At 39.1% G+C, this 11,915-nt stretch overlaps 2 protein-coding genes across 2 annotated transcripts; both read right to left on the reverse strand.

Annotated features, from left to right (window-relative positions):
- Positions 1–61: 61 nt before the first annotated feature.
- On the reverse strand, positions 62–11,414 carry LOC308700463 (uncharacterized protein; the record flags this gene model as incomplete). Its single annotated transcript, XM_081382097.1, has 2 exons — positions 11,251–11,414; positions 62–2,037 (listed from the first exon to the last, which is right to left on the reverse strand). Exons 1-2 carry the CDS (start codon positions 11,267–11,269, stop codon positions 62–64), a joined length of 1,995 nt encoding a protein of 664 aa, XP_081238223.1. The 5' UTR covers positions 11,270–11,414.
- Positions 8,845–11,462, reverse strand: sowahd (sosondowah ankyrin repeat domain family d). Its single transcript, XM_081382479.1, has 2 exons — positions 11,285–11,462; positions 8,845–10,843 (listed from the first exon to the last, which is right to left on the reverse strand). The coding sequence occupies exon 2, from the start codon at positions 10,733–10,735 to the stop codon at positions 9,656–9,658; it is 1,080 nt and encodes a 359-aa protein (XP_081238605.1). The 5' UTR covers positions 10,736–10,843; positions 11,285–11,462; the 3' UTR covers positions 8,845–9,655.
- Positions 11,463–11,915: the final 453 nt, after the last annotated feature.

The raw sequence follows: 11,915 nt of genomic DNA on the forward strand, positions 1-11,915 counted from the left end.
GTGAAACACAAATCACATTGATGTCAACCCATCACATCACTGATCACAATTGCTCTTTACATTAGCTATGCTTCTTTGACTTACTTTCTATCAAGCCCATCATGCTGACAATCCTAGCTTTTTTGGTAACGAGTACAGCCTCTGCAAGTGCAGGATGTCCAAGGCATAACTGGCACGCTGTCTCAAGAGGAAAGAACTGCTTTGGGTATTCAATCTTCATTCTCGGTGTTGTAACTTCTTTTGGCAGTGTTTCTGGGATTTTTTTTTCTTTGAAAATGTACTGCACACTTCTCTTGATACCAGTGTTGTCCAGGAGACTGCAACCCTCTGAGCTCGGTGTTGTGGGCACCTCTGACTTGAAGAGGTCTCTTTGGGTTTGAAAAAGATGCCACTTTGAGATGTTTATGTGTGGACAAGATGTCCGTGGCTTCGTGCAGGGACAATGCCAGGTGTTCCTTTGAGTGTTGTAGGTGACCATTGTCCTCCCAAGTCGGCTAAAACTATGAATGTCTGGCTCATGGATCGACAGGCATATTTGTGATGGAGAACCACCAAAGTCCACAGGCACACAAAGAGGAACATGCGCTGCACAAGCAGCCTTTTGCCTCTTCACACATTTAGCAGCTTTTGCCTCTCCAAAAAATTTTGCTGCAATCATATCCCTCAGGACGTCTTCTCCGAGAAATGTCTCTGCAGCGATCTCGCTATAGTAGTCTACAGAGCGAATGTGAGAGCACAAACTGTAGCTTAATCCACTCCGCTGAGCCAAAAACTGATACTGCACACATTCCTCTAGCTCACATCTAACTTGATGTATTGTTCCCCATGTTTTTCTCTGGACATGGACTGGCACAGAAAACCCATGTCCAGTTTTTTGCACAGAAAATATGCCATTTGTCTCATCGACAGTAACACTCCGCAGATGACAGGCCTGAGTGATGTCGTGAGACAAATCAGCATGTCTCCTCAAGAGGTGTGTGTTATAATTCTTCTTGAGGAGACTAAGATTGCAATGAGGACACCTGACAGACTTCCCATAAACCTCTGCTGCACCCTGCACCGGTTGCCGTGCATACAAGTGGTCTTGTGATGGCCCAGGCTCGGCTGATGGAGTGGCACGAGGCAGGTAAGGCTCGGCTGATAGAGTGGCACGATGCAGGTAAGGCTCGGCTGATAGAGTGGCACGTTGCAGGTAAGGCTCGGCTGATAGAGTGGCACGATGCAGGTAAGGCTCGGCTGATAGAGTGGCACGAGGCAGGTAAGGCTCGGCTGATAGAGTGGCACGATGCAGGTAAGGCTCGGCTGATAGAGTGGCACGAGGCAGGTAAGGCTCGGCTGATGGAGTGGCACGATGCAGGTAAGGCTCGGCTGATGGAGTGGCACGATGAAGGTAAGGCTCGGCTGATGGAGTGGCACGATGAAGGTAAGGCTCGGCTGATGGAGTGTCACGTTGCAGGTAAGGCTCGGCTGATGGAGTGGCACGATGCAGGTAAGGCTCGGCTGATGGAGTGGCACGAGGCAGGTAAGGCTCGGCTGATGGAGTGGCACGATGCAGGTAAGGCTCGGCTGATGGAGTGTCACGATGCAGGTAAGGCTCGGCTGATGGAGTGGCACGAGGCAGGTAAGGCTCGGCTGATGGAGTGTCACGTTGCAGGTAAGGCTCGGCTGATGGAGTGGCACGTTGCAGGTAAGGCTCGGCTGATTGAGTGGCACGAGGCAGGTAAGGCTCGGCTGATGGAGTGGCACGTTGCAGGTAAGGCTCGGCTGATTGAGTGGCACGAGGCAGGTAAGGCTCGGCTGATGGAGTGGCACAAGGCAGGTAAGGCTCGGCTGATGGAGTGTCACGATGCAAGTCAGGCTCGGCTGATGGAGTGGCACGAGGCAGGTCAGGCTGCATAGACTGTGAGGTCAGCTGATTATAACATAAGACCAAATGTCTTTCCATGTCCACTCTTCGTATAACTGTCCGTGAACAGTGGGGGCAGTGGTAATGCCCCACAGCACGGCATGGTAATCTGCATCTGTTTGAAATTTGCCCTGAAACAAAAAAGTAAAACAACAGAATAATAGAACAAAAAAATAGGACAGAAAACGTGAATGAAAACAGTCAAAAAACAGAAAAAAACTCAATCCGTCCCCTCAGTTTATAAACTGTACTCACAAATTCTTAAACCTGTTCCCTCAGTTTAACAAATCGTGCCCACGGATTAATAAACCGTACCGTACCCACGAGTTCCTAATCCGCGCTCTCAGATTTGTAAACCGTGTAACGTTAGCAGCTACCGTACAAAGTTAGTTAACTGTCACCGTACCACAGGTGGGATGTCTGCCCATATATATTTAGAACAATAATATCTTAGTAAAAACCTAAAGTAATATTGACAAACTATCATTTGGAAGTTTACAATCTCTAGTTTTCATATTTGGTGGCTGTTTTTTAAAATAAATTACAGAGGAGCAGTAATTTATCAATTTGCAACAAGAATATTTCATATCCATTAGGTGTGTTTAGGCCTTTATTTTGAAATAGAAATAAACATGAAAAATCATGAAAGATTGGTAGAAACCTCAGTTTGTTTTCATGCCAAGAGTTTAAAAGATAACACCAATTAAATTTTATGAGAAAAAAAGGTCTGAAAATGTTAAGAATATAAAGAAAAATATTATGGATTCTCGATTTGTTATGTGACACGCAGCGGCAGCGAGCTATAACGCACATATGTGCTCTTTTTATGTTTATTAGAGGTTGAAATCAAATCAAATACTGTCAAAACACCCATACTATTTCTGAATAGGATGTATACTTCATAAATTGTATGAAATTATGGAAATACATGGTTCAGATCACTCAAAACATATATGAAAATGGAGACGCCCTTATATGGTCAGTAAGGAAGCTGGCTGTCCATCTAGTGAAAAAGTTTGGTACTGCGCTCAAATAAAATCTTACTGAAAGCTCATTTTTGGAGATATCAACATAAAATTTGGAACACAACTTGTTTAGATTGTTGGCTTTAATTTTCTAGCAGTTTTAGAGTAAAATATATTTTGTAATATATAAATATATATATATATATATTATATAAAATATAAATAATTATATTTTTAAATTCTATATTTTCATAAACTCAACTCAACTTATATAACTTTTTTTCTGTTTCACTTTCATAGTTTATTTCACTTTACAATAATCTGGCAAATGTCTTCTTAAAAACAAGACCAACCATATGTCTATATTCCAAAGCATTCTTGAATTACAACCATTTAAGTTTGTATAGGGTTTTTTTTCTATGCGAAAAAATGGGGTTAATTGTTTTAACTGAAAATGCATAACGTTAGATTCCTCAAATTCTCTTCACATTTACACTTCTCAATACCCGTGAATCAACAATCAGCACTAAATAAACAGAATTAAACAATAAATACAAACATTCATACAACACACCAACACTAAAATGTTATCTAACGTAATAACTTGTGGTCTCGCGCCATTACTGCTCAAAATGGAGATTTGCGTTCGTGCATCTCTTAACTAAAGAACTTTAAAACATTTAAATTAACAAGCAATCGATATAATACTCACACCTGCACACTCTACAAACATTATACAACATTATATTTAAAAAAATCATTAGAATTAATACCTGAATAGAAAGGGAGAAAATCGCTTATATTTCCCCACAGCGAAGTATGTGGAATGTAAAAACCCCGCGAATTTTCCAAGTGGAGGTGACGTATTTCCTGTCTGTGAGTGGAGCTCCACTCGCCCACAGTCTGCAGCCAGACCATAGACTAACGGTTTGAGGGGAGTGGTTAAGCGTTGCCCAAACCAATTCCTCAAACCTACGTCATCAGAGAAGGTCCTCCAATGCAGAGGGGAGGGGCATTTTCAGATTTTGATTAAAGATTACCATGGTAAAAAATTTTTTTTTTAAATATTTTCTTGCACGGATTAATTGTTCACCACAAGACTAGTAATATGCGCTAACAAAGTAAATAGGGTAAATTTTTATTTCATGGGGACTTTAATCTCCTCACGTAAACGATTAGATTTCGATGGCGTACGTTTCTTCCCTATGGCAGAAACCACCACAGGTTCATCAATGCCGTCAAATGTATTTTTTTTTTTTTTTGTTTGTTGAAGTACAAAGTAGATAAGGAAAACTAGGATGCCAGGTGTATTCAAAGCGCCACCGTTACTGTTTACAATGCGTGGAATGGTGCGCTGTGTTTGGTTGAGCGGATTTATTGCATTCTGGAATGAAAGGAGAGTCCTGGCGTTTGTGGCGGTTTGGAAAGAAAGGGAGAAAACATGACAGAATAACACGGCCGGATATCTTTTTAATTTTCCTTTCTTAAACGACGGACTTTTAAATACCGACCCACAAAAACTGATTTTGCACGGGCACTTTGCACTGCTCCCTGAATCGACACGCTTATTCATTTGTGGATGTTAACTGAATCTGTAAGTCAGCTATGCTTTTTACTTCTGAATATTTTATTCTGGTGCGCTTAACGTTATCGCTGCTGTGTAATAGTAGCCTATACTATTCACCAACTAAACATATCCTATTCAATGCGTTCACAGTCTCTTTCACGAGCATCATTTGTAGTAGCTATTCACAAACTGCTTGCTCAAGCATAGTTTTCTCAGAGTTCACTGTGTGCTTTCTACCATGCACAAATCAAAATGTCACTGAATTTTTGCTGTGTAATTGTAACAATGAGCACTCAAACACACCAAACTAACAAAAAATGATTTTGCATGGGCATTTAGTAAATGTATAATTTTGATGATTTTTAAAAATATTTAATAACATTACTGTAATTCACTGTATTGTCGCCAAATTCAGTTCACACATCACTGCTGTCCTGATGGTTATACTACAATACTTATTTCAAAAAATATATATTTTTAATTGTATAGACAATTGTAAATGTATAATTTTGATGATTTTTAAAAATATTCAATAACTACTGTAATTCACTGTATTGTCGCCAAATTCAGTTCACACATCACTGCTGTCCTGATGGTTATACTACAACACTTATTTTGGATAAATATCTTTTTGCATCATTTTTATGATTTTTATTTATGAAAAATATTCAATAACCTCACTGTAATTCACTGTAGAGCTTTGATCGGCCCCAAAAACATCAAGCCCGACCCTACCCGAGCCCGTGCACGTTGTGTCCGGGCCCGGCCCGACACAAAACTGTGATTATGAGCCCGAGCCTGATTTAAACCTGACCATTTTTTTTTTTGAACAATATATTTATTACATTTTCAGTTTGCATATCACAACAGATTACATAATGAATAGCAATCATGTAAAACACAGCAAACATTTTATACCCTGTTCTCCCTCCCACCACTCCTCCCTGGAGGAGAAAAATAAATTGAAAAATAAAATAAAAAAAATCAGATAAAATAAAATAAAATAACTAAAAAGGATGTGTGTGTGTGTGTGTGTGTTTTTAAAGATACCTAGATCAGGTAAGAAGAGTTTCACGTTCCTATTTTGAAGATCATAATGCTTCTCATTCCCTCAGGGCTTGATCTTCCTGTAGCAGATTACCAACATTAACATTGTGCCTTAAGAAGTTCTTAAAAGGTCTCCAGGCATCTTCAAAAGCATTTTGTTTATTCTTAACAATGTACGTTATCTTTTCCATTGACATATTTGAAGCCATTTCTTTAACCCACATTCCAATTCTTGGCTCATTAATATTTTTCCAATTAAGAGCAATTGTACGTTTAGCTTGTAAAATACACGTCTATTAATCTGACCTCTTTTCTCTGTACAGGGGGGCTGGTAGGATATATACCCAGGATAAAAAGCTTAGGATCCAGTGGTAGTTTCTTAGATAAGATTTGGTCAATCATATCAATAATACCTTGCCAAAAGGGTTTCACTTTTATACATTCCCATATACAGTGGTACAATGTACCTCTTGCCTCATCACACTTTATACAGGTATCAGGAATATTATCGTTAAACTTGTGCAACTTGGCAGGAGTTATGTATGTACGCATCAGCCATTTGTACTGTATGAGTTTCAAGCTAGTGTTGACTGTCTGCATCTGAGCCTTTTTACATGCCTTATTCCAATCTTCTAGGGATATTTCGACATCTATATCTTCTTTCCATAATCTTAATTTTGATTCTGAGGATTCATCAGACCCAGACACAAACAAGTCATACAAAGATGAGATTGAACCTTTATCATAACAATGTCCTCAAATTGCTGTCTCTAGTGGGGAAATGGCCGGGATGTCTAATGAACGATTTTGAGATGAGGATATAAAGCTTCTAAGTTGAAGATATTTGAAAAAGTGGGTTTTTGGAATGTCATACTTGGCTGATATTGCTGTAAAAGACATAAGTACTTCATCTTCACTGTACATATCTTGCACTTTTCTCAACCCTTTCTCAGCCCACATACGAAATCCTGCATCACATTTCCCTGGTTTGAAATTAACATTACCCCAAATAGGACTGAAACGTGACAAGGAGGAGTTTAAATTCAAATATTTACATGAATTAAACCAAATATTGATCATGTTCAATACGATTGGATTATCTGTGTTTTTTCTTAGGTGTTTGTGGTCTGCTGAATACAGGTATACGTATACGTAGTGTAACTCGACCTAGGACGGTGATACAAAACAAAACGTAGCGCTTTTCTAAGCGTGTAAAATGGATAACTATATTGTATGGCGGAATACCATAGCAAGCGCTTGGAAGCACTTCGTCTTGGCGGAGTAATATCTTACAAGCAGTGGCGCCTCCAGAAATTTTTCATGGGGGTGGCCAGATGGGGCCACTTAAAATCTTGGGGTGGCACACCAAAACTATGAACCATAATTTCAGATTTTTTTTCTACTGTTGTAGTAAACCGGCCTGTAGAAAACTATCAGAAAGACTTAAAGAAACTCCTACTGATATACTATATGATGGTTTATTGTGTTATATTTAATGTTACTAATGATATAATATGCATAGACTAATAACAGTACAGTTAACATTTTGAGTTGCACAACAATTCTGTTTTATTTTGCAATTATATTTGGCATAAGGTGTACATTTATTGCAAACAAAACAGTTACTGGGGAAAAGCAGATACTGGCAGACACAAATATATTATATTTATATATTAATGTCAAGAATTCAGAAGTGTATATATTTATATAGCCTACACTACAAAGAAATAATATACAATTAAATTATGCTTATTTAAAATCTATTGAGCAGGCTAGGTATAAAAAATATAGGCTTTTAATAATCTTTCAGTGCGCAAAACCATGATAATATGAAATGCTTCAAAACAGAGCACACAAAGCGCGTATGCGCATCGCGGATGCAGAATGATGTGCTCAAAGCAACATGGAGTCACAGTGTGCAGCGCTGCGCTGCACAAGTGAGCATAAAGTTCACGGCACAAAGCGAAGAAATGTCGAGCGCACAAATCCTACAGTGTATCTGTCCAACAGTTTATTGATCATTTGTTTCACAGTTTAAAAATTCCAGTTATTGTGCGTTTGATGTCGATTGTGTCCATAGTCCTTGTGATGTGTGTGATCTAACAAGCACACGGTAGTGAGTCGTTTAAAAACAGCAACAAACTCCAACAAAATAAAGTCATTTTATGCAAATCCACAACCTTTTATCTACAGATAATGCATTATAATGTGCATATATCATATTGGAGAGTTTTACCATGCATCCAACCGGAAGAGGCGCGCGCGCTGTTTGAATACTGAATGGAGAATGATTGACCGCCACAGAGGAGCGAAAACGAGTTTCCATAAACTTAAATGATGTAGGCCTAAATAGACTTCAGTCCCTCACATTAAGCTATGGAATGACTTCAGATGACTTTGTCACCCAAACTGACGCGGTAGTCTTCTTCGTCTTCTTTCTTAACTTCTTTTGAAATTGTTGACCGACGGGCACGCGCTGAGCTGTTGCTGTCTGAGCGCGCAACACATAGACTGTAAAAGGGCGCAACAGCGGCATTGACGGAGGGGCGGGGGCTATTTTTTTTACAGTCTATGGGCGGGGGAGTACTGGCTACTGTGTGCGATGGAAGGTCTAGAGCGGCCTGCCTGGCTGTGCATTAGGGGTGAAATGCATAACTGATGCTACTAAAATTTATACTGGCCAGCGGGGTGGCCAGTGGGGTGGCCAGGAGTCGGCCAAGGGTGGCCACGGCCACCCCTGGCCACCCCCTGGTGGCGCCATTGCTTACAAGCACTTGCTATGGTATTCCGCCATACAATATAGTTATCCATTTTACACGCTTAGAAAAGCGCAACGTTTTGTTTTGTGTCACTCGTCTTAGTTAAGGGAATAACATAGTTTAATATGAAAAGACGGTGGAGTATCCCTTTAAAGATTTATTATTAATAATAATGTTATTTCAACATAATATCTCGTTATTTCGACATAATATGGGTGCGTGCATTTGTAAATCCGGTGACACGCGTGCATTGATTTTTATTAATAAACTAGTGTTTTCTGTTAGTGTCGACTGCAAAGATGAAGTTGACGATCGCCATCTCCGTAGTGAAAGCGCCTATAGAGAGAAATGCACATCATGGATTACATAATCAGAGAGTAGCCTATTTCTTTTAATTTTGAATTGTTTCGTTTAAAGATATTTCAAGCTTTCTTTAGATACATTTCTCATGTCTGTGTGAGGCATACACTGAGTTTCGGTTTATTTATGATGAGATGCGCTCCAGTTCATGTGCAATGCAAGTGACCGTGGTGCGCCAGCGCCTCCATATCATGATTACATTGTCTGTTATATTTGCTTCTTATTTATTAAATTGGTAATCAATTGGTTGATGAAAAATTTATTAAAATTAAGATAGAATTTATACAAAACAAAATTCACTTTAAAGAAAGGCTTTCTGCAAAACAAAACTGAATGAAGTGGTCAAAATCATGTCTGACCCACTCCATGTCTCCCAATATTGCGCATCCTATCTTACACGTGCTGTTCACTTTTCATAATCAACATATATGGCAAAAAATAACATTATAATATTTTAACAAATATGAAATTAAATGCGCTTATTTAATGGCTATAGCTCGTATAGTAAGCCTACAGACTCTTTATTTGTACAAATTTAATTCAGAATTTTGCACACATAAGTTGAAAGGCATTTGTTTGTGCATAGGACCACCAACTCATCCAGAGCTGGAGAGATGCCATGCTATCTGGAACAACAGTCTCTTTTGTACAGATGTTCTGGTTATGTCCTTCCTAAATAAAAGATTTGTCATCGAACCAGAATTATGTGGATCCTTCTGTTTTTTTAAAAAGCAAAATGCCATAGTCAAAAGTTTTCCAATTGTTGGTTCTGCAAAAGGTTGTCGTCTTGCACAAGAATCAAGTTTTATCAACACCTTTCATTGTCTTTCTCTGAGCATTTAGGCTCAATCTTACCAAGGATAAACATTATTTATAAAAAATAAGTCTCCCAAGTTCCTTGCAATTTGGTTTATTAAAAATATTAAAATTAATCTGTACACAACACTTGTCAGGTTAAATAGTTGTCATATTACCATACAAATCTTGTTACTAATAAAAACATTTGGTGTTTAACACTAATGACCTGACAAACATGCTTTTGGCTTTAGTCTCAGATCTTTTCAAGTAGACCAACGTTATACAACAGCCTCTTAAATGATGTGAACCGCTGGCGTACAATTCCTCCTGAGCCGTCCACCTCGACTCTATTTTCTTGAGCATGTTCTTCAACTGCTTGTGCTTGACTTGCACTGTTATTCACATTCAAAAACCAGAAGTATTCATCATCACAGGCTCCCAGAAGCTCCTTAATTTCATTTGGTGTGTTATCTTTAAGATACTGCCATGCTCTTTTCCCATTGTAGTCCATGATGTCTACATCGGCACTGAACGCACCAACCAAAATCTTCATAACCATGTACTGGCCATGCATGGCAGCCAAGTGGAGAGGCGTCAGACCTCCACTGCCTCTCAAATTCACATTCACTGACAGCCCCTCTTTTTCAGCATGCCTGAGAAGCTTAATCAGTGTCTCATCCTTTCCATTTTTTGCCAACCAGTGGAGAGCTGTAAAACCACTAATAAAGTCTTTTCTGCTCAATAAACTGCGATCTTCTGCGAGAAATTCCACTATGGTCTCATAATTCCCATCCACAACAGAGAGCATCCACGCGTGCTCCATGGGATCCAAAGCCCAGAGCGTGCCGCAGTTTAAAGTGTCTCCATTCGGTGCCTCATCCTCCTCCTCTTTTGACGATTTGTGTTTGGATGATAAAATACTTGACAATCCAGATCTGTTATTCAGAAGCAGCTCTTTTAAATACTTCTTACGCATGGCGGGCGTGAGGGAGCCCTTCTCCGAAGCATCGACTGATAGTCTGCGGGAGGCGCTGCTGCTGCTGCCCGGTTCACTGGAGACCTCCAGCTGTTTCTGGAGTCTGGATCTGCGCGAGGAGGCGCTGCTGAACGCAGGAGACACGGGTCGAGCACCATGTCTTGAGAATCGCTCTTCAAGATTTGAGCGGAATTGGCTTGTTATCCTGTTTTTAGGGGAATCTGAATTACTTCCATTACTGCCTGAGCCTTTACAGTCTGAATCTTTCGGTTCTTCTGAGAGCAGTGCTACTTCTCCCACAGCGGTATTAAATTGTTCCTCAGTCCTGATGGGCCCACTGCTGCTCCCCTCATACATACTGGCGGATCCCCGGGAAGCTATTTAGATAAGATCCAAACTAAAGAGGCTTACATAACCATAGAAAAACATCTTCCTTATATTCACTTTTCTAGGCTATGTTCAAATCTGTGTGGGGGGAAAGGAACATGATATGCTTAAATGGAGTTCAGTATATTATTATAAATAATAATAATCAAAACCTTAAAAAAAAAACTTTAAAAGGATAGCAACGTGAATAATTTTGTTTTCTATTGGGGGGAAAACGAGCACTTCCTCATTTGTGTTCCTCTTTTTACATTTGTTTTTAAAACAAAACATTCACAGTATGTACTATTTTACATTAGGCTATACTATCAAATTATTTAATATTTTAATAAGCTCGTAGTTTAGCCTTAGTAGCCTGTGTCGATTTACGTCTGATTAAAGTCTGGAAAATAAAATTACATCGAACATGATCTTTTCTCCTCCTCGAAATGTTTTACGAGAATTGTAAGTAGGCTAGGCTATTATTTATAAGTGTCAGTGGATCTAACCTGATCTGAGGTGATTCATCAGATGCCGTCTCACCTGTTGTCCGCACACAGCTCTTTCTTCTCGTCCCTCTCAATAAAGCAGTCTACAGTTCAACAAAATAGGTAGCTGGCCTTCACAAACATTTTAAAGCTTAGTTAAGCGAAACTCAGAAAATTAGTTCAGTGAGATAACCGAAACTATTCAAGTGTGTATTTCCTCACAGTCCATTTCCGACGTTCAAACCCTCCCCTAAAGTCTAAAGTTCAAATGAGCTCACTGACACTGACCACTGACTGCCCAACACTTCAAACCTATGACACTTGTGACTATTCAGCTGGCTGACCGAACCGAGAAGAAAGTTTGTCTAATTCAACGATTTAGGCTTAATATAAAATAAAGAATAATATAAAATCGATTTTATACTAGCCTACTTCTTTATAATGTTACGTCAGTTTTCAAATAAACCACATTCAAGCAACACAATTACCATTCATAATATTCCTAAATATTAATATGTAACATTTAGAATAATATACGTCAATATTATAGGCTACTGAAAGTAAAATAGTCCGTTTAATTGGGCTTCTGAAAATTGAACAATGAATTTACTATTAAACGGGTGAGTCAATAGACGTACGTTCCCTATTTACATTAAAATCATTACGGTACTTAAAATGAAAAAATA

The sequence above is a fragment of the Scardinius erythrophthalmus genome (assembly GCF_964197995.2).
Source record: "Scardinius erythrophthalmus genome assembly, chromosome: 13".
Taxonomy (NCBI): domain Eukaryota; kingdom Metazoa; phylum Chordata; class Actinopteri; order Cypriniformes; family Leuciscidae; genus Scardinius; species Scardinius erythrophthalmus.

Excerpts from the sequence above, each read along its gene's own strand:
- sowahd (XM_081382479.1), bottom strand. The coding sequence starts at position 10,735 with ATGTATGAGGGGAGCAGCAGTGGGCCCATCAGGACTGAGGAACAATTT.